Below are 23,916 nucleotides of genomic sequence, written 5' to 3'. Positions count from 1 at the left end.
AAGCAGGCGGAAATAAACAGAAAGATTTAACTGCGGTCCAACTGTAAATATCACAGACAGGAGCTTAGATACCTTTATCTTTCTTAATATGACTTGTTCAAAAAAAAAGTTGACTGAAAACCGTATATTCAAAGACGAGTGGACGGAACAGTATTCATTCTCCCCGCAACTAGCACAAAACCAATGTGCCTGATATGCAGCGAGTCCGTAGCTCTCGTGAAAAGTGCCAATGTTAAACGCGATTATGGCACCAGGCATAATAAATTCGATCAGATGTATCCCCTGAACACGGAGGTGAGAACAAACAACTCAAATCCCAATATGAGAAGTCCACTAAATTCCTTGTCAATTCCCTTACAGCCCAACAACGTCAACACTCCGTTCACTGAGGATAGTTTGGGTTTGGGGAAAAGGAAACATAATTCAGACGCTGAGATGGTAAAAGAATGCGCATGTGTGAAGTTGCTGACACCTTGATATAAGGTAAACAAAAATATGACCTCGAGGAAAGATCAAACAGATCCCACTGTCAGATTCCACAGCAACGAGGAGAACTGAAATATTAGTTGAAGATTTAACTTCACAGGTTGATGAGGCCATTCAGAAGGCACCATGCATTTCATTAGCTGTGGACGAATCAACAGATAAATCTGATAATGTCCAGTTTCTGGTGTTTGTCAGATTTTATAACGAAACAAAGAAGGAATTCTGTGAGGAGCTGTTGGGCTTAACACATCTGGAAGCACACAAACGGGAGAGGATATCCATGAGGTCATCAAAGGGAAGTTGACAAAAAGGGGGAGATTTAAATCTGTTTTAATTTAAGGGGCTTTATGGGAAACATGTTTACATTGCCAAAGCAAGTGAAACAGATAATAAACAAAAGTGAAATAAACAAGAAAACATTAACAGTAAACATTACACTGACAAACGTTCCAAAAGAATAAAGACATTTCAAATGTCATATTATGTCTATATACAGTGTTATAATGATGTGCTAATTAAAGTACAAAGGGAAAATAAAAAAAAACACAAATATAGGTTGTATTTACAATGGTGTTTTTTTCTTCACTGGTTGTCCTTTTCTTGTGGCAACAGGTCGCAAATCTTGCTGCTGTGATTGCGCACTGGTATTTCACCCAATAGAAATGGGAGTTTATCTAAATTGGATTTGTTTTCAAATTCTCTGTGGGTCTGTGTAATCTGACGGAAGTATGTGTCTCTGATATGGTCATACATTTGGCAGCTCAATTTCCACCTCATTTTGTGAGCAGTGTGCACATAGCCTGTCTTCTCTTGAGAGCCAGGTCTGTCTTCAGCGGCCTTTCTCAATAGCAAGGCTATGCTCACTGAGTCTGTACATAATCAAGGATTTCCTTAATTTTGCGTCAGTCACAGTGGTCAGGTATTCTGCCACTCTCTGTTTAGGGCCAAATAGCATTCTAGTTTGCTCTGTTTTTTTGTAAATTCTTTTCAATGTGTCAAGTAACAGAATTCTATTTGGCCCTAAATAGAGAGTACACAGTGGCAGAGCCCCAGGACCAGCTTGCTTAGGGGGCTCTTCTCCCGGTTAATCTCTTTGTAGAATTTAACGTCTCTTTTCTGGATTTTGATAACTGGTGGGTATTGGCCTAATTCTGCTCTTCATGCATTATTTGGTGTTTTACATTGTACACTGTGGATATTTTTGCAGAATTCTGAATGCAGAGTATCAATTTGGTGTTTTTCTCATTTTGTGAATTCTTGGTTGGTGAGTTGACTCCAGACCTCACAACCATAAAGGGCAATGGTTTCTATAACTGATTCAAGTATTTAACCCGCTGTGGCAAAGAAGGGGGTCGAGTGATAAGTGGCAGATATGTGAGAGCAGAGCTAGTAAACGGGCTCTGCCCGATCACTAAAATGGCCACCCCTGTCAGAACTACAGATCACAAAATGGCCGACCGCCAAAACTACAAGTCCCAGAAGCAAGGGGAACCCTCAGAAGGTGGAGCCGACTCACAGATAAAGGGTCAAGAGAAACCAGGAAGAGGAAGAGAGAGGGCTGGAAGGAGCTATGAACAATAGAGAAAGAGACTATAGAGATTGGCTGGATTTACCGTGTATGAGCTGGATTGTTTGGACTTACCTGTTGGCGTTTGGACCTGGACCTACCGAGAACCCGATTCGTGTACCGAACCCTGCTATCCTTGACCTCGCCTAAGGCCTGGGTGGACCAGGACGGAGAAACAAACACACAGGTACTGTCCTGTTCGAAAGAACTCTCATTCTTGGGTGATTTGGTGACAGTTTACCACTTAGTTTGTGACAAACGCTCCTAACCTTGAAGAGGTTTGCCACACCGCCTGACTAGCATCACTACTCTGGACGGTTCTGACCTAGAATACGTGGACAACTACAAATAACTAGGTGTCTGGCTAGACTGTAAACTCTCTTTCCAGACTCATATCAAACATCTCCAATCCAAAATCAAATCTAGAATCGGCTTCCTATATCGCAACAAAGCCTCCTTCACTCACGCCGCCAAACTTACCCTAGTAAAACTGACTATCCTACTGATCCTTGACTTCGGCGATGTCATATACAAAATAGCTTCCAATACTCCACTCAGCTAATTGGATGTAGTCTATCACAGAGCCATCCGCTTTGTTACCAAAGCGCCTTATACCACCCACCACTGCGACCTGTATGCTCTAGTCGGCTAGCCCTCGCTACATATTCGTCGCCAGACCCACTGGCTCCAGGTCATCAATAAGTCTATGCTAGGTAAAGCCTTATCTCAGCTCACTGGTCACGATAACAACACCCACCCGTAGCACGCGCTCCAGCAGGTATATCTCACTGGTCATCCCCAAAGCCAACACCTCCTTTGGCTGCCTTTCCTTCCAGTTCTCTGCATCCAGTGACTTGAACGAATCGCTGAAGCTGGAGACTTACATTTCCCTCACTAACTTTAAAAACCAGCTATTTGAGCAGCTAACCGGTCGCTGCAGCTGTACATAGTCCATCTGTAAATAGCCCACCCAATCTACCTACCTCATCCCCATATTGGTTTTATTTACTTTGCTGCTCTTTTGCACACCAGTATCATTACTTACACACCATCATCTGCTAATCATCATCTGCTCATCTATCACTACAGTGTTAATCTGCTAAATTGTAATTACTTTGCTACTATGACCTATTTATTGCCTTACCTCCTCATGCCATTTGCACACACTGTATATAGACTTTCTTTTTTCTATTGTGTTATTGACTGTACGCTTGTTTATTCCATGTGTAACACTGTGTTGTTGTTTGTGTCGCACTGCTTTGCTTTATCTTGGCCACATGACTGTAAGTCGCTTTGGATAAAAGTGTCTGCTAAATGGCATATATTATTGGCCAGAGTGACTTATACATGAATATTGCATGGCCCACAGTGACATTCTGTGCATTAAGATTATTATTTTTGTTCAACTTTTTTTTTTACGTTGTTCTTCAGAAAACATGCACTTTATTTTATTTAAACGTTTTGTTCCTCAGCAATGTTGATGCAATTTTGCACATGTTTACATTTGAAAGAAGTTGTAATTCATTCAAATTCTTAGTCTCATTTAATGTACATTTTATATAACAACATGTTTCCTAAGTCCTAGATGACTATGTTTGTTACTACGCTGTACCACAGTGCTGATAAAGGACAATATCCATCCATACCTTTGTCATCTAGGGAATTTGGGTCACTGGACCTTCTCAATTATTAGTACCCCAGTTCTAGGGTAGGAAAGATGTTGAAGGGGAAGAGATGTCATAGAGGTCGGCCTACAGGATGTGATCTAGATGGGATTTTTCTCAATTGGCCTTTTCGGCATTCCTTGCTCCTTGCCTCCTTCCCAACCATATTGGACAAGAAGATCCAAGGTCCCTTTCCTTGGACCTTCTTCTCCAATGCCTTTTGAGAAACAGGGGTGACGAGACGATGTGAGGTGTTATGGAAAGATTAAGTGAGAAAGGAGTGGGTGAGGAGAGAAGATGACTACTTACTTGGCGAGTTTCATCTCGATCTGCTGGCGTATATCCTGACGCTCCTGTTCGGTCCGTGCTGGGAAGATATTCCGGTCTTCCAGCTCCTCCTTGCTGGGCCGATTCCGAAGTTTCACCGTCAACAGCTCCTTCCTTAGCCTGCGAGGTAGTGTACCTGCACACACACACACAAACGACATCAGCGATCACTTCAAGATCACTCTCACAAAAAATAAACCTAACCTAAAATGTTCACACGCAATTTAAACCTTATTGTAAATCATGTGGACCTCTCAAGTTTAGTCCATAATGCCCAACAATAAAAAAACAAGCTTTTTACATTTGTCAGATTAAAACTGCTGTGTCTGCCATTTGTGTCTGTCTGTTTTCCCCCAAAAAAATTAACACAGGAGTTAGAAAGAAAAAAAAAATGAAAGTCTATTTTTGAATTGTTATAACAGTTGAAGTCGGAAGTTTACATACACTTATGTTGGAGTCATTAAAACTCGTTTTTCAACCACTCCACAAATTTCTTGTTATACTATAGTTTTGGCAAGTCGGTTAGGACATCTACTTTGTGCATGACACAAGTCATTTTTCCAACAATTGTTTACAAACAGATTATTTCACTTATAAGTCACTGTATCACAATTCCAGGGGGTCAGAAGTTTGCATACACTAAGTTGACTGTGCCTTTAAACAGCTTGGAAGATTCCAAAAAATGATGTAATGGATTTAGAAGCTTCTGATAGGCTAATTGACATCATTTGAGTCAATTTGAGGTGTACCTGTGGATGTATTTCAAGGCCTTCCTTCAAACTCTGTGCCTCTTTGTTTGACATCATGGGAAAATAAAATGAAATCAGCAAATACCTCAGAAACCAAATTGTAGACCTCCACAAGTCTGGTTCATCCTTGGGAGCAATTTCCAAATGCCTGAAGGTACTACATTCATCTGTACAAACAATAGTACGCAAGTATAAACACCATGGGACCACGCAGCTGTCAATCCGCTCATGAAGGAGACGCATTCTGTCAACTAGAGATGGACTTTGGTGCGAAAAGTGCAAATCAATCCCAGAACAACAACAAAGGACCTTGTGAAGCTGCTGGAGGAAACAGGAGGAAACAGGTACAATCTATATCCACAGTAAATAGAGTCCTATGTCAACATAACCTGAAAGGCCACAAGCCTCAGCAAGGAAGAAGCCACTGCTCCAAAACCGCCATAAAAAAGTCTGACTACGGTTTGCAACTGCACATGGGGACAAAGATCATACTTTTTGGAGAAATGTCCTCTGGTCTGATGAAACAAAAGTAGAACTGTTTGGCCATAATGACCATCGTTATGTTTTGAGGAAAAGGGGGAGGCTTGCAAGCCGAAGAACACCATCCCAACCGTGAAGCATGGGGGTGGCAACCTCATGTTGTGGGGGTGCTTTGCTGCAGGAGGGACTGGTGCACTTCACGAAATAGATGGCTTCATGAGAGAGGAAAATTACGTGGATATATTGAAGCAACATCTCAAGAAATCAGTCAGGAAGTTAAAGCTTGGTTGCAAATGGGTCTTCCAAATGGACAAGGACCCCAAGCATACTTCCAAAGTTGTGGCAAAATGGCTTAAGGACAACAAAGTCAAGCTATTGGAGTGGCCATTACAAAGCCCTGACCTCAATCCTATAGAAAATCTGTGGGCAGAACTGAAAAAGCGTGTGTGAGCAAGGAGGCCTATAAACCTGACTCAGTTACACCAGCTCTGTCAGGAGGAATGGGCCAAAATTCACCCAACTTATTGTGGGAAGCTAGTGGAAGGCTACCTGAATTGTTTGACCCAAGTTAAACAATTTAAAGGCAATGCTACCAAATACGAATTGAGTGTATGTAAACTTCTGACCCACTGGGAACGTGATGAAAGAAATATAAGATGAAATAAATAATTTTCTCTACTATTATTCTGACATTTCACATTCTTAAAATTAAGTGGTGATCCTAACTGACCTAAGACAGGGAATGTTACTAGGATTAAATGTCAGGAATTGTGAAAAACTGAGTTTAAATATATTTGGCTAAGGTGTATGTAAACTTCCGACTTCAACTGTATATTGCTTGGGAATTAGTTTAACAAGGGGGATGTCATTAATCTATGTTGTTCATTTGGTGGATATCATTGTATGCGATCTTTCCTTTAAGAATGGACACACCGGAGATGACAGAGTCGTTCCAGTCGTCCTGATCATGGGGGAGGCCCGAGCTGTCGGAGAAGCACTGGTCCAGCCGCACATTCTCCTTGTTCTCCTCCGCCTCCATCTTCCTCTCCGCTTGGTGGAGCCAGTCGACAAAACCACCACCCGCCACCGACTGATTCTCCGAGCTGGAGGACCGAGAGATCCGCCCATCAGATCGCCGCCAAGGGGGCGAGCACGGCTCAGCAGGCCCATGCACACTGAGGGGACACGGGAGGGAGGAGGGAGGAGGGAACGTGGGGGTTAACAAAACAGGGGGGGTTAATGGATGGGTGAGCAAGGCAGTGCAGGTCTTATGGGAGGTAGCATTGGGTCAATTTGAAAGGTAACAGGTAGGAGTTAACATGGATGGGTGAGTGGGTGAGTGGTGAAAATACCATAGGAGTGAACACTGGGTTCTTCAATTATGGGATAGTGAAAATGCAACATGGCGGTAGTAAGCTAATTGGCTGCAACATCACTGAAAGGAATGATGTTGAGGTTAGATGTGGGGTTGAACATTAAATAACGCTTTACTCAACACCAGTAGGTATAATGCATTCTGATTCAGTTATAATGCATTGTAAGATATGAGAATGTCTAGTCGCATGTCTGACAGTGTTTATAATGTCTTGTCATAGTCTCATAATGAGCCTGACTAAATACCAGCCATTTTGAGTCAGTGGAACTGTTGATACAGAGACCTAACATATTATAATAAACGTTATTTTAAGACATTATAAAGGCTCATGTATGCTTATAACAAGTTATAAATTATTCTGCCCACAGGCTTTAAGTTTTACCAAACATTTGAGACAACATGAACTCCCGGTCACATGATGGGGAGATTATATGGCTGTTTGCTGTGAATGGGTTGTGCCCCTCACCTTTCTTGCCGATTCGCCTTTGAGGCAAAGGCTCGTTGTAGTTCTTCCATGATACAGCTAGGGGGCATTGGAGGGTGCATAATATTGGTGAGGTGAGGAGACCCTGAGGGGTTGGAGTGGGGCCCTCGCAGGGACACCATGGTGGCCAGGCTATCGGGAGCCCTGGGAGGCTCCTTAGGCAGGAAAGAGTTGGCCAAGTGTGAGGACACAGGGGATGGGTCTGAGGGGCAAAGAAAGACAAAGGTCAGGTATCTACTGTACTTTGTATTTGTTTATGCATACATGTGTAGATGACCTTATGTACAATGTAATAACTGATACCAATGATGTTTAGATGATGATGACTCCAAATTAAAATCTGTACTTTGTTTGTCTATGACAGCACAGTGTCTCAAAACGATTTGAGTGGTCCACAATGGGTACGTCCACATGTACAGGAATAATTCCATGTTAAACTGTTTATGGCAGTAGGCAGATTATGCAATTGTCATGTAAACCCCTTACTCGGCTTATCTTAACCGGTGTAAAGTCAAAAAAACGAAGTAAGCATACGCCGATTAAAACACCTGGTTTTCTGAGCAATCTTTCATCTTTTTAGGACATGTAAACTCTTTAATGGGCGTTCCAGCTGTGTATTTGATCTTTGCATGTGCCAGCACCAGCCGAGCGAGCCGAGTTCGGAACAACTGAATGTATGGGTCTTAGAAGTCGTTTTCAGAATCAAACATGCTTCCCAGAAATAACATGGTCCATGTTGTAGAACGTTTATTTTGATTGGCGATGTTTTGCATTTACATCAGAGTGCCATCAAGTAGCCTGATTTCAGATGTATCCATGTAAACAGGATTATTAGGGAAATCGGCCTCCTTGCAAAGCATGTAAACGCTTTAATTGAACTATTATATTCATCTGACTATCCACCATAATCGCATGCTCAATGTGAATTTTAAAAACGTACTCTCGTGGTATGGGTGGTCCATCCTCTTCATGCACAGATGTGTGATCCTTTGGTGTGTTGTGTACAGTATAGGTAGCAGATGTCAGCTAGTTAGCGGTGTGTGCTAGTAGTAAACCATCATGCCATGACAGAGTAGTATTACCCTCAGCCAAACAAAACTATTGGTACGGTAATGGTAGGAAGGAAGCATGCTATAGCTTTTGTAGTTTTGTGTCATTGGTGATGTGAGATTGAATCCTGGTCGGCCGTACATGGATGGTCTCCGTCACATGTTTGGGGGTGTTTATGTGCTTGTACATGTGGGGTTCACACTATCCTTGTCTGAGTGTGCAGTGCAGTACATGTGTATGTATTTGCTGGCTGATGTGTTTTGGCATGATGGTCCCTTCCTAATTATATACTCCAACCGGGTTTAATTCCATTTCAATCAATTCCAATTTTTCTCAATGCTTTTCAATTAGGAACAATTGGAATCGTAATGAGCTCGATTCGAATTGACCCCTACCCTGATACACTACACTCGTCTACTCACCCTCGCCACTGCTCAGCTGTGGCATCACCGGTTTGGCCGCTACTGGAGGTGGCGTGGTTCCTCGAGGTATTTCCTCTTCTAGTCTCTCCTCCGTCTCCTCTATGCCCTCCTGGACCTCGTCGGAGGCATCGGCACTAGGCTGCGCCTCCTCTTCTCCCTCCTCTTCTGTTTTCTGACTGCTCTCCTCCTCTGGCTCACAATCCTCTGGAGGCGCAGCCGCTGAAAGACATTTGTTTAATTGAGTTTAAATCAAAGTTTAATCAGGTGCCACCATTTACAGTGAGATAGTTGTTGTCAGTGAATGAACCATGCTATTATAAGTACCATTCTGGTTGTTTATACATTATCTCTGTTGCCCCCTAGTGGCTCTTAGGGAGTATCATGTGGCTAAACGTAACCTTTGAATAATTTGTACAGTATAAGAACATGAATAATAAAATGATCTCTCCATATCATAGATCATGTATCTTGAGTTTTTCCTATTGTAAATACTGTCAAAAGTGTATTAATAATTGTTCACAATTATAAAGAAAAAATAAAATAGTGGTTAGAAGATATATTTTGAAAGTCTATATAGTCCCTTTGACATGCCTATAAACTATTATCAAAGATACACACGAAGGATTCAGTCGAATTCCATGGCCCTCTGTAAGTTTGGTTACTCTGAAATGTGTCACTGGCTAAAGCAATACGGTTGATGGTAGACTTCACGGCTATCCTATCCTGTGTCAAATAATTCATCTTCTTCTAAAGGAGTACAAAACATAAAAGGCTAAGTTCAGTACATTCAGCTCATATTCATAATTTGATTTAGAATCCAGAATGCTGGAGTATATAGCCCAAATAAATCAAAAATGCTTCGCTGTGAAAATACTGAGGACTGTAGCTCCACCTTGCCCTATGACAGGCTAGGAGGTGGAAGTTTCATCATATATACCAATCAAATCCTCTCAGATCTCCATAAGTGCATAATAACCCATAGGATTTAGGATTGGGTCTTAGTTTTCTTTGTAGGGTTGTTGGGCTGTCCTACCTGGCGGGGGGAGTTCCTCCTCTGGGCCCAGGTACTCCACACTGCTGACCGTGAGAGTGGCACTGAGAGACCCCCCAAAACTCCCCAACATGCCTGTCCCGTCTGAGGAGCCCTGCAAGGGGGAGCCGGGCTCGGGAGAGATGCACCCACTGGACAATGCCACATCTGCAGGGAGACAACATACAAGGCTTAGTCTGCAGTATTCTACAAGTTGTACCTTCTATTTCACGCTCATGGTCTCCATAGCATGACTACATTACATTATTTTCATATTGGGTTTGATTTCAATCACTTTTTGACCACACCCATTTAGATTTAAACAAAACTTTCCATACATACAGTGCCTTCTGAAAGCAGACACCTTGACTTTTTCCAAATTTTGTTAAGTTACAGCCTTACTCAAAAAGGGAATGAAAATAAAATACTCAGCAATCACACACAATACCCCATAATGACAAAACAAAATTGTTTTTTTAGAAATTTTTGCAAATGTATTACAAAATAAAAAACAGAAATACCTTATGTACATAAATATTCAGACCCTATGCTATGAGACTAGAAATTGAGCTCAGGTGCATCCTGTTTCCATTGGCCATCATTGAGATGTTTCTACAACTTGATTGGAGTGCACCTGTGGTAAATTAAATTGATTTGACATGATTTGGAAAGGCACACACCTGTCTATATAAGGTCATATAAGGTTGAAGGAATTATCTGTAGAGCAGGATTGTGTCAAGGCACAGATCTGGGGAAGGGTTCCAAAACATTGCTGCAGCATTTAAGGTCCCCAAGAACAAAGTGGCCTCCATAATTCTTAACTGGAAGAAGCTTGGAACCACCAAGACTCTTCCTAGAGCTGGACCGCCCGGCCAAACTGAACAATTAGGGGAGAAGGGCCTTGGTCAGGGAGGTCACCAAGAACCTTATAATCACTCTGACAGCTCCAGAGTTCCTCTGTGATGGGAGAACATTCCAGAAGGACAACCATCTCTGCAGCACTCCACCTATCAGGCCTTTATGGTAGAGTGGCCAGACAGAGGCTACTCCTTAGTAAAAGGCAAATAACAGCCCTCTTGGAGTTTGCCAAAAGTCATCTTAAGGAGTCTCAGACCAGGAGAAACAAGATTATCTGCTCTAATGAAACCAAGATTGAACTCTTTGGCCTGAATACCAAACGTCATGTCTAGAGGAAACCTGGCACCATCCCTACAGTGAAGCATGGTGGTGGCAGCATCATGCTGTTGGGACGTTTTCAGAGGCAGGGACTGGGAGACTAGTCAGGATTTAGGCCAAGATGAATGGAGCAAAGTACAGAGAGATCCTTGATGAAAACCTGCTCAGGACCTCAAACTGGGGTAAAGGTTCACCTTCCAACAGGACAACGACCCTAATCACACAGCCAAGACAACGCAGGAGTGGCTTCGGGACAAGTCTCTGAATGTCCTTGAGAGGCCCGGCCACAGCCCAGACTTGAACCCGATTAAACATCTCTGGAAAGACCTGAAAATAGCTGTGCAGCAATGCTCCCCATCCAACCTGACAGAGCATGAGAGGATCTGCAGAGAAAAATGGGAGAAACTCCCCAAATACAGGTGTGCCAAGCGTGTAGCATCATACCCATGAAGACTCGATGCTGTAATCGCTGCCAAAGGCGCTTCAACAAAGTACTGAGTAAAGGGTCTGAATACTTATGTAAATGTAATATTTGAGTTTTTATAAATTTGATAACATTTCTATAAAGCTGTGTTCTCTTTGTCATTATGGGGTATTGTGTGTGGATTGATGAGGGGGAAAATCAATTTACACTCCAATTAGGATAATATGTTAGGTAGCCTAGTGGTTAGAGTGTTGGGCCAGTAACCAAAAGGTTGCTGGATCAAATCCCTGAGCTGACAAGGTAAAAAATATATGTTCTGCTCCTGAACAGTTGACCCACTGTTCCCCGGGAGTGCATCATTGTAAATAAGAATTTGTTTTTAACTGACTTGCCTAGTTAAATAAAGGATCAATAACAAAAATACTGTAAGTATTAATTTGTGTATGGCCACCACCCATTTCATATGATATGTGATGAATTACAATTTGTATTATATGTTACGAATTAGCAAAACATGTACACTGTGTTACAAATTTGCAAAATGCATGATTTGTTACGAATTCTAGCGAGGTGGCTAACGTTAGCTAGCTAGACTAGGGGCTAGGGTTAAGTTTAAGGGTTAGGGTTAGCTAAAAGGGTTAAGGTTAGCTTAAAGGGTTAAGGTTAGGGAAGTGGTAGCTAAAATACTAAAGTTATACGTGATGAGATTCAAGCTTGATGTTCGTGCTATACACTCACCCATTTTTGTTCGTGCATACGTTGTAGTTTAGACCCTAATTTGTGTCACCTGTGGTGTTTGTGTTGTGCCTGCAATCGGTTGAGACTTATTATACTCTTGAATAGAGAATCAGAGAATGTTATAACTTGAATGGGAATATAATTTGTTTTAAATTATACTGCCGATCTTCCATAGGAAACCTATTGAAATCATAGAAATATAGATAATAGAATATACATTTAAGTTGACATTCGGGCAGGGGATAGACCAGCAGACATCTTGTGGTAGTTTTAAATATCAATGGCATACCAGCTAAACTGTAGTGGCCTGAAGTGATTGAAATGACACGCACCCTGTATTCAAGGGTATGCAGCTGTCTCAACCGATGACGTGCACAGCACAAACACCTCAGATGATGCAAATTAGGGACTAAGCTACAGCATATGTGAAAATTAAATCCATCAGAGCTTACACGCTAAGACAATTCATGTTAAAGGTTAAAAAATAAATGATAAACTAGTTAAACTACTAACCTGATTGTAGTAAGCTTAGTAGTAAGCTTTTAAATGATATCAAACCATTAATATTTTTCATTGATGAAAAAATGGATGTCTCATGCTATGGTGGGGTATGCAATATGGGTGCGGTCAAAAAGTGATTCATTTAAAATGGAATGACCCTATTCTGAAATAGCTTCCTTTTTTGTGTCCTTTCTTTCATGACCCCTGATCTGACAGAAATGGAGAGTCCTATTTGGGGTCATGGTAAGTTGAGATAGAGGAAGCCATTTTAAATATTTGGGGAATTACTCAAGTCCCTTTACTCCTAATCCACTACGCCTGCATGTGTGCATGTTTGTGTAGATTCCATCTCTCTCTCTCTCTCACACTCACACTCACACTCACACACACACACGCACACGCACACGCACACGCACACGCACACGCACACGCACCAGTGGAGCTCTGCTTCAGCTTCTCGTTTTTCTTTTTCCTCCACTTCCAGGGTTTGAAGATGCGCCCCAGGCTGGCCAGCTTGCTGTTGCGGCGGATGGGCGGGGTGTGGACTCCCGACACCAGGCAGCCAGTATGCAGCACCCTCTGATGGTCCATCACCTCCACTGCAACCAGAGAGGTGTGTAGCAGACAGGGAGGATGGATATTAGTTAGCAGTCAATTATGCAAATCATGTCATGTGTCAATGTTCACCCTTTTCATTATGCAGATGAAACCTACTTTTGGCCACAAGGCCACAGGCCCACACAACAGCTGCACTGATGTACACATAGTCTTACGGATGTGTTGTGTTCATATTCAATTGCAAAGAAACAGGGTACATACATAGGAAATGTACAATAAATAGACCAGAAAGAATCCAAGCGATAAACATTAGTGTGACTAAACCTGCCCGCTTGACCCTATCCCCTCCTCTCTTCTCCAGACCATTTCCGGAGACCTTCTCCCTTACCTCACCTCGCTCATCAACTCATCCCTGACCGCTGGTTACGTCCCTTCCGTCTTCAAGAGAGCGAGAGTTGCACCCCTTCTGAAAAAACCTACACTCGATCCCTCCGATGTCAACAATTACAGACCAGTATCCCTTCTTTCTTTTCTCTCCAAAACTCTTGAACGTGCCGTCCTTGGCCAGCTCTCCCGCTATCTCTCTCTGAATGACCTTCTTGATCCAAATCAGTCAGGTTTCAAGACTAGTCATTCAACTGAGACTGCTCTCCTCTGTATCACGGAGGCGCTCCGCACTGCTAAAGCTAACTCTCTCTCCTCTGCTCTCATCCTTCTAGATCTATCGGCTGCCTTCGATACTGTGAACCATCAGATCCTCCTCTCCACCCTCTCCGAGTTGGGCATCTCCGGCGCGGCCCACGCTTGGATTGCGTCCTACCTGACAGGTCGCTCCTACCAGGTGGCGTGGCGAGAATCTGTCTCCTCACCACGCGCTCACCACTGGTGTCCCCCAGGGCTCTGTTCTTGGCCCTCTCCTATTCTCGCTATACACCAAGTCACTTGGCTCTGTCATAACCTCACATGGTCTCTCTTATCATTGCTATGCAGACGACACACAATTAATCTTCTCCTTTCCCCTTCTGACGACCAGGTGGCGAATCGCATCTCTGCATGTCTGGCAGACATATCAGTGTGGATGACGGATCACCACCTCAAGCTGAACCTCGGCAAGACGGAGCTGCTCTTCCTCCCGGGGAAGGACTGCCCGTTCCATGATCTCGCCATCACGGTTGACAACTCCATTGTGTCCTCCTCCCAGAGCGCCAAGAACCTTGGCGTGATCCTGGACAACACCCTGTCGTTCTCAACCAACATCAAGGCGGTGGCCCGTTCCTGTAGGTTCATGCTCTACAACATCCGCAGAGTATGACCCTGCCTCACACAGGAAGCGGCGCAGGTCCTAATCCAGGCACTTGTCATCTCCCGTCTGGATTACTGCAACTCGCTGTTGGCTGGGCTCCCTGCCTGTGCCATTAAACCCCTTCAACTCATCCAGAACGCCGCAGCCCGTCTGGTGTTCAACCTTCCCAAGTTCTCTCACGTCACCCCGCTCCTCCGTTCTCTCCACTGGCTTCCAGTTGAAGCTCGCATCCGCTACAAGACCATGGTGCTTGCCTACGGAGCTGTGAGGGGAACGGCACCTCAGTATCTCCAGGCTCTAATCAGGCCCTACACCCAAACAAGGGCACTGCGTTCATCCACCTCTGGCCTGCTCGCCTCCCTACCACTGAGGAAGTACAGCTCCCGCTCAGCCCAGTCAAAACTGTTCGCTGCCCTGGCCCCCAATGGTGGAACAAACTCCCTCACGACGCCAGGACAGCGGAGTCAATCACCACCTTCCGGAGACACCTGAAACCCCACCTCTTTAAGGAATACCTAGGATAGGATAAGTAATCCCTCTCACCCCCCCTTAAGTTTTAGATGCACTATTGTAAAGTGACTGTTCCACTGGATGTCATAAGGTGAATGCACCAATTTGTAAGTCGCTCTGGATAAGAGCGTCTGCTAAATGACTTAAATGTAAATGTAAATGTAAACCCATGACAACAGGAACAGGCAGGAGGCAGACATTTTGGTTTCTGTAGTCAGTACAGGCTACAGAGTCTTTCAACAAAACAGGGGGAAAAGGATGGGAAAACCTCACTTCACTGAGGAATTGAGTGTTGTTGGAGTACAGTGGAGAAGAGGGAGGGTGGACAGAGCCTCGATGCCTTGTGCAACATGCCTCGTTCTCTCTCTCTCTCTACAAATGCATGGGATGGGATGTGGGGGAGAAGCGGGCTCTGGAGTTTGACCCCAAATAATGGAGAAACGAGTCAGTTGACCGGCACACACGTCTGGCCGACTAACTGTCAACCAGCACACAACGGAATCCAGGTCAAGCCTGAAGACGCGCGGCAGCGAGCACAGCGAGATTAGAGAAGGGGGGAGGAGGTAGGAAGGAGGAGGGGGAGCATTGCTGTTGCCATGGCGACAACATCCAGATGCTGCAGTCAGTCGGGGGAGAGGAGCCTCCTTGGAGGCAGAGCAGCCCAACTGCATGCAGGGAAGGGGGTAAGCAGCATGGAGGAGGTCAGTGAGTAGAAAAGGGGAGGGGGGGGCTAGGTGGGAGGGAGGAGAGGAGAGTTGAGGGGGGATTCTAGGCTGTTGCCATACGGAAGGAGAATCTCCAGTAGCCAATCAGAGCCCAGTAATTCATAATGTATATCAAGTATTCCTACATTTTCCATAGAGGGAAACCTGTTTAAAAAAAATTGAATTTGGAGAAAGCTCAGAATTTGTTTCTTCACCGGATGGGGATATATTAAAAAAGTGTGCAAAATTTCCATCATGAATGGGCTGTACCACATGTGGTGAACAATACAATTTCAATTAATATGCTAATGTACATTTGGATGAATTAAATCCATGTATCGTGTTTAGGCAGCACCCCATTTCTTTGCAGTTATGTACATAGTCCACATTATGTATTAGTCTTCCAGCTGTTGCCTACAAGTGCTAAAAGTCTGGAAGACTTACCCAACCTATCACATTTAGGCTAAATACATTGATGGTGGGAAAAAAGGGAGATTTTATGATTGCAGCATAAGAAGTGTTCATGAGAGTCCAATGATTTTCATAGTAGACTCTGCATACAGTATTCTAGTTTTCACACGTGCTAGCCTCCTATAACCTTTAAGAAGGATGTTTTAAACGTGAAGAATATAGCAGAGATCCATATTCATTGCAATGTTACTTAATAATAATGAGGATTCAATAAAGAATCCTAGTGTACTAAACTCAGAACTACAGTGGTACTGCATGTCAAGGGGGACCCCACCCCGTTTAACCATGCTGTCAGTGAATTCAAAAACCGGAATATTTTCACAGAGAAAACCTGCTTTGTATAGCTCCACAGCTAGTATTTTACTGTGAAAATAAGGAGAACAAAGCAAATGTAATTTTAACTGCCGTTATGGTTTGCCACTCATGTACATATGACAGGACAGATTCAAAATTCAACATGAAAAAGATTTGAGCTACATCTAACCCTCCTAAAAGAATATGTGGTATCACTGCTGCACATCCGATGTCAATACACTCTGTTTTCCTGTGACTCCAGTGTCTCTTTGAATCACGGCAAAGTGCACAATCAACAGAGATATGTGCGACGCTCAGATATAGAGCAAGATGTATATTTTCAAGCATGATTGACAGTGTTGTGAGGTTACTGTTGTACGGTCACAATAAAACGATGAACTTCGTTTGCATCTTAATATGTTGTAATGCATACCCTGTTAGTGTGGAAGCTGTGGTCACTAAGAGTTCTTCAAATTGTGTGATTATAGTCACAACAATTGTGCCCTGCTGACTGGCCAAGATGAACTCCCTCACTGTTCACACACTTAAAGACCAGGGTCATGTTCCTACCAAACGGAAGAAAACAGATTGAAACAAGGAGGGACTAGTTAGACTTGTTGGTTTTCCAATGCAGATCATTAATAAAAATGTGTTATGTTGTGTGCGTTAATGAACACGACCCTGCTCTGTATTTGGTGCTACTTAGCTTGCCTTTTCCTGACATATCTCAGTAATACGTTACACTGAGTGAGATACTGCCAGCTCTAACAAATAATTGCAATTCATTTCTAGCTGTCTCTCTAATGACAAAAGTAAACTGTCATAAAACATGACTGACAGAATGCATGACTGACCGAATGCATGACTGACAGAGTGCATGACTGACAGAGTGCATGACTGACAGAATGCATGACTGACAGAGTGCATGACTGACAGAGTGCATGACTGACAGAGTGCATGACTGACAGAGTGCATGACTGACAGAGTGCATGACAGACAGAATGCATGACTGACAGAATGCATGACTGACAGAATGCATGATGACAGACATGATTGTAACTAAAAGGCTGTTGTCCTAAGGTAGAGTTGAAAGGTGGGCTGTTCATAGGTGCAATGACATAAGTAGGCCAAACATATGCCTTATGAGCGTGTTTCAAGGGCATTGTTGAAGGACACCTCATGGTGCAATATCACAGTTGATGGAGGTCACACAAACCATATACAGTACACATGGCTTGTAGAGTGACATGTCTCAAATCCTACATAGTGAAAACGAATGGATCCACCAACCTTCAGAAATCAATTCATACCTCAGGATATGGCTTTGTCTAGATATTTACATGTCAATTGCTCCCTCTGATAGGCCAGGTGGACTTGTTGCCATATCGCTTTCGCCTATCCAATCGTCTCATATCTATCCAAGTGTATAGGGGGTATTTGGGATTCAGGGTCTTCTCAGGTCAGCTCTGTTCAAATCCATTCCTCCCACCCCCCTCACCCTCTTCACTCGGAGGACTAACAATGTGCCCTTCAACAGGCCACTTCCTTACCCATGCTATGCCATGCCAGCTAACCTCCTCACTTACCCCCCTGGCATTGCAACTGTGCTGCCATCTGGCCATGGCCTACGGGCCTGTCACAGTCTGAGCACACAGCTAACTACCAGAAGAGAGTGAGAGGATGCTTGTGTCTATGCTTCCTAGTGAGCAGCCACACATTGATTTAAGACCCCTGATCTGAGAGACTAGCGAGCACCTGCACCACCATTACACAAAGGGAGGTGCAGAGTTCAGAGTGACCCAGTCTTTATGAAGAGTCCATGCTAGCAACTGGTCCCTTATATCTCAGTTATTGCATAGTACTGCCTTGAATGATAACATTGTATAATTGCATCTTTTTCAGATGCCAAAAATCTGAATGATCTGATAATTCCACTAACAGGCCAAATAGGGTTGACCAAGACCAGATTTGGGCTGCTATTTATATTTATATATATATATATATACAGTACCTAGTGAAAGTCTACACACCCCTTGCACAGTCTTCATATTTTGCTGCCTGAACATATAATCTAAAAAGGGATTAAATTAGTTTTCCTACAATTCTACACAACCTACTTTGTTTTCCAGAGTGAAAGAAAGCCATAGAACATTTTCCAGATTAATTAGAAGAAAAAAAAGAGAATGTCTTGATGTCTTAACACCCCAGAGTTAATACTTGGTGGAAACACCTTTGGCAGCCATTAGAGCTGTGAATTGTTTTGAATAATATTCTACCAACTTTGCACAACTCTCAGGGCAACATATGTCCATTGTTTTTGTCAAAATTGCTTCCACCAAGGATTAATTCTGGGGTGTGAAGACATATGCAATCAATACATCCTCACTTTGTATTTCTAAGTCATTTGGAAAATGTTCTATAATTTGTCTTTCATTTTGAAAATGTGGAGTAGGGTTGTCGGGATAGATAGTGAAAAAATCTAATTGAATCCCATTTAAGATGTTATTTTAAGGCAGCAAAATGTGAAGACTGTGCAAGTGATGTCCCCTTAGATTGATGAGGAATTGAAACATTTTATGGTTGAGAAAGGTATGGCAAATAAACCTGGCAGCACGACCGATTGGCAAAGAAACTATATAGAATAAAAAGAAAATAAAAATATAAAGAATGATAGTAAAAAGCTTTGGAGCACCTTAAATGAAAAAAAGCTAATTCATCACAAAACCCACTGATATTGCCAACTTTAATGATTTATTCATTGGCAAGATTAGCAAACTTAGGCATGACATGCCAGCAACAAACACTGACACTACACATCCAATTATATCTGACCAAATTCTGAAAGACAAGCATTGTACTTTTGAATTCCGTAAAGTGAGTGTGGAATAGGTGAAAAAATTATTGTTGTCTATCAACAATGACAAGCCACCAGGGTCTGACAACCTGGATGGAAAATGACTGAGGATAATAGCGGACAGTATTGCCACTCCTATTTGCCAGATTGTCACATTCTGACCTTAGTTCTTTTGTTATGTCTTTGTTTTAGTATGGTCAGGGCGTGAGTTGGGTGGGTTGTCTATGTTTGTTTTTCTATGAGTTGGTATTTCTGTGTTTGGCCTGGTATGGTTCTCAATCAGAGGCAGCTGTCAATCGTTGTCCCTGATTGAGAACCATATTTAGGCAGCCTGTTTTCACCCTTGGTTTGTGGGTGATTATTTTCTGTTTCATATCTGTTACCAGACAGAACTGTTTCGGTTTCATTTCGTTCTCTTGTTGGTTTTGTATTTTAGTGTTCTGAGTTCTATTAAAGAATATGAACACTTACCACGCTGCGCATTGGTCCTCACCTTTTTCCACCACAGACAACCGTTACGCATATCTTAAATTTAAGCCTACTAGAAAGTGTGTGCCCTCAGGCCTGGAGGGAAGCAAAAGTCATTCCGCTACCCAAGAATAGTAAAGCCCCCTTTACTGGCTCAAATAGCCGACCAATCAGCCTGTTACCAACCCTTAGTAAACTTCTGCAAAAAAAGGTTTGACCAGATACAATGCTATTTTACAGTAAACAAGTTGACAACAGACTTTCAGGACACTTATAGGGAAGGACATTCAACAAGCACAGCACTTACACAAATGACTGATGATTGGCTGAGAGAAATTGATGATACAGATATCGTGGGGGCTGTTTTGTTTGACTTCAGTGTGGCTTTTGACTTTATCAATCATAGTCTGCTGCTGGAAAAACGTATGTGTTATGGCTCTACACCCCCTGCTATATTGTGGATAAAGAGTTACTTGTCTAACAGAACACAGAGGGTGTTCTTTAATGGAAGCCTTGCCAACATAATCCAGGTAGAATCAGGAATTCCCCAGGGTAGCTGTTTAGACCCTTACGTTTTTCAATCTTTACTAATGACATGCCACTGGTTTTGAGTCAAGACAGAGTGTTTATGTACACAGATGACTCAACACTATACATGTCAGCTACTACAGCGACTGAAATGACTGCAACACTTAACAAAAAGATGCAGTTAGCTTCAGAATGGGTGGCAAGGAATAAGTTAGTCCTAAATGTTTCCAAAACTAAAAACATTGCATTTGGGACAAATCATTCACTACACCCTAAACCACAACTAAATATTGTAATGAATAGTGTGGAAATTGAGAAAGTTGAGGTGACTAAACTGCTTGGAGTAACCCAGGAATGTAAACTGTCATGGTCAAAACATACTGATACAACAGTAGCTAAGAGGGGAGGAGTCTATCCATAATAAAGCACTGCTCTGCCTTCTTAACAACACTTTCAACAAGGCAGGTCCTACAGGCCCTAGTTTTATCGCACCTGGACAAGTGTTCAGTAGTGTCGTCATGTGCCACAAAGAGGGACTTAGGAAAATTACAATTGGCTCAGAACAGCCATGACTACATGGAACTCTGTTCCACATCAGGTAACTGATGCAAGCAGTAGAATCAGATTTTAAAAAACAGGTAAAAATACACCTTATGGAACAGTGGGGATTGTGAAGAGACACACACAAAGGTACAAACACACGCACATGTACATTGTGATATTGTTTTATGGTGGTATTGTACATTTTGTATTGTAGATATGTAGTGGTGTAATAATGTTATAAGATGTACTATTGTATATTTTGTTTTATATGTAATGCAAGTGCCTTAATGTGTTTGGACCCCAGGAAGAGTAGCTGCTGCCTAGGCAGCTGCTAATGGGGATCCATAATAAATACAAATACAAAATAGATTTACTGTCTGAGAAACTGTCTGAGTCTGAGAAACCAGTCTATGTGTGGTATTGTCAAATGTGTTGCCTACTGGCTTTAAAGGAGAGAAGCAATGTCAGCAAGGAGAGCAGCCAATAGGAAGTGCCCGGGGGCCTTGTCTGCTACCATATGTTTCAGTTAAGATTGGGGACAGGTGGGGGAGTACTCAAATAGACTGCATGCAGCCTCACTACAAAACACTTAAGGATCAAGTCTTGTTTAACTTTTCAAAGAGGCCTGTTTTGGCCCTTTGGTTTGTACCTTGGTTTGTATGCTGCTTAGGTTAAGAGCTAAGTTGGTTTTGATTTTGACACACGCAAGTACACTACACACACACACGTATACACAAACACGGCACATGCTCATACACAAACACGCATGTACACAAACACGCATGTACACAAACAGGCATGTACACAAACAGGCATGTACACAAACAGGCATGTACACACACACACACACACACACACACACACACACACACACACACACACACACACACACACACACACACACACACACACACACACACACACACACACACACACACACACACACACACACACACACACACACACACACACACACACACACACACACACACACACAAAATCACCCTAGGGATCCAGCATCTCCCTGAAAGCCATAGCCAACAGATAACCCCAGTGGGATGTACTGTAGCCAGTCCTGCTAAAAGTCTCTCTCTTGCCCAACTCCTGTCACCCACATAATAGGCTCAGGCACTGAGAATAGACATGTGTCATTTTAGCCAGAAAAAGAGCACCTACAGGTCTTTGGTTTCCAACAGTTATCAGAGTAGACAGAGACGGCCTCCTGAGTGGTGCAGTGCTTGAGGCACTACAGATCCAGGTTCGATCCAGGGCTGTGTCGCAGCCGGCCCGAGACCGGGAGACCCATAAGGCGACAAACAATTGGCCCAGCGTCATCCGAGTTAGGGGAGGGTTTGGCTGGCCGGGATGTCCTTGTCCCATCACGCTCTAGCGACTCCTGTGGCGGGCAGGGCACATGCACACTGACACATCGACAAGCGTACTGTGTTTCCTCCGACACATTGGTGCGGCTGGCTTCCGGGTTAAGAGAGTAGTGTGTCAAGAAGCAGTGTGGCTTGGCAGAGTCGTGTTTCGGAGGATGCATGGCTCTCAACCTTCGCTATGGGAATTGCAGCGATGGGACAAGACTGTAACTACCAATTGGATATCACGAAATATCACGAAAACTAGACAGGCATCTTCCTCCTGTTTTTCCCCCTGTTTTTTTAAATTTGTCAGATGAACTACTAACATTTGAAGCGTTTTAAGCCCATGTTTTTCCAGCGGTAATTTGCAAGAGGGGGCACACTAACTGGACCAGGCAAAGGGTACCACCCTCTCTTATTCTTCCTAGTAAGTGTTTCCTTCCAAGGTGCACCAAGGAGCAAAGATATGCTAGACAGAATGTTAGCTACTCTAGTGAGTGCAAACAGTATCGTCAGTGGAGGGGAGAGAGAATGTAGAGTGACACACACACACAGTTTTGGATTTTATTTTAGCTGCCGGTGATGGGCAGGAGTCGCAGGAGGTACGTTTTAAAATGAATTTGATCAATCTATGTAGCCTATTGATTCCTACTTTATGAATAAATTATAATATAATGTAATGATTAATGTAATACTAGCCATCTAGCAATTTTATGAAGTTGGCTTTATCTAGCTAGATTGGTAGATTTGGAACCTATCTCATAACTAGCTACCAAGCCATTTCAGGCTATGAATGAAGTTAAAGTATCTTGTCTGACTATCTTAGCTGGCATGCCTGCTGGAAAGGTTGCTAAACTTGCTTTAATTCTTGGGTTATAATACTATATACCAGTGTGGCAGTTGTACTAAACTCCTAAGGCATAAAAGTTCTAAATAATAAATGTGCATCATTATTAGTTAAAATGACAATTGAACAGGTGAAGAGGTATGCTTAGATAACTATGCAGAAACATATACAGATCTTTGGCTCTAGATTGCAGGAAAAAGTCGTTTCAGGTATTTTGGGGCCCCTTTCTCTTGTGAATGGTGGTGGTTTCTGTCTACTTGATAGTTGCAGAGACTAGCAGGATCAGGTAGGTGTGTGCATGTATATTGCAGTTATTCCGCTGATTTAGGGCAATCCCTGAAAGATTTATATAAAACATGAGTGTGTGTGTGCGTGCATACGTGCGTGCATATGTGTGAGAGTGTATGTGCATGCGTTATGAGTTTGCAAAATTCTCTGTGTAGACCCTTGAAACCTATTTGTCTGTGTGCGCAGTGCATATGTGTAGGTGTGTGTGGTGTGTGTGGTGTTCACATACCAGTGAGTGTGTATGAGTGTGAATGGCTCTCTTCCATTGGGCCCCCTGCAGGCAACACACTACTGGAAGTCTACACTACAGCCTCATTGTGGTGAGGCAGGAAAGACAAAGAGAGGCGCACAGAACACGGAAAATCACTACCATTTACATTTAATGATACCTACATGGAATGGTTTTTACCACGAATAAGGAATAGATTCAGAAATAAGTTGACCATTATATTGATAAACTAAGTCAGACTACTATTGCAAGTACAATAACCTTGTTATGGGCTACAGTATGTCTGGGAATGATGTATCCTGAATAATAATGTGTAAAAAAAAAATTCTGATGCTGGATCCCAATGCGCTGACTCAACAAATACACAAACACATGGAAAATTCAGTTGGATACTGAATACAGCAGACAGTAGTAAAGCGTTAGCTTTCACAGACAGCAAGTGTACATTACTGTGTCAATGGCAATTGTGTGTGTGTGTGATT

General features: G+C 42.9%; 1 protein-coding gene across 2 annotated transcripts in view; it reads right to left on the bottom strand.

The window, feature by feature from the left end:
* Positions 1–23,916, bottom strand: part of LOC124046162 (phosphatase and actin regulator 3-like) — a 57,871-nt gene that overhangs the window by 8,352 nt on the left and 25,603 nt on the right. The window contains exons 2-7 of one of the 2 annotated variants that reach the window (XM_046366237.1): positions 12,908–13,072; positions 9,638–9,802; positions 8,605–8,823; positions 7,115–7,334; positions 6,207–6,448; positions 4,027–4,180 (exon numbers count right to left, since the gene is read on the bottom strand). In XM_046366237.1, coding sequence (XP_046222193.1) covers positions 4,027–4,180; positions 6,207–6,448; positions 7,115–7,334; positions 8,605–8,823; positions 9,638–9,802; positions 12,908–13,072 — 1,165 coding nt within the window. The remainder of the gene's footprint in view (positions 1–4,026; positions 4,181–6,206; positions 6,449–7,114; positions 7,335–8,604; positions 8,824–9,637; positions 9,803–12,907; positions 13,073–23,916) is intronic. The other variant, XM_046366238.1, reaches the window with a different exon arrangement.

The sequence above is a fragment of the Oncorhynchus gorbuscha genome, linkage group LG10, assembly GCF_021184085.1.
Source record: "Oncorhynchus gorbuscha isolate QuinsamMale2020 ecotype Even-year linkage group LG10, OgorEven_v1.0, whole genome shotgun sequence".
In the NCBI taxonomy this organism is placed as follows: domain Eukaryota; kingdom Metazoa; phylum Chordata; class Actinopteri; order Salmoniformes; family Salmonidae; genus Oncorhynchus; species Oncorhynchus gorbuscha.
This window is presented reverse-complemented; position numbering and strand designations above follow the sequence as displayed.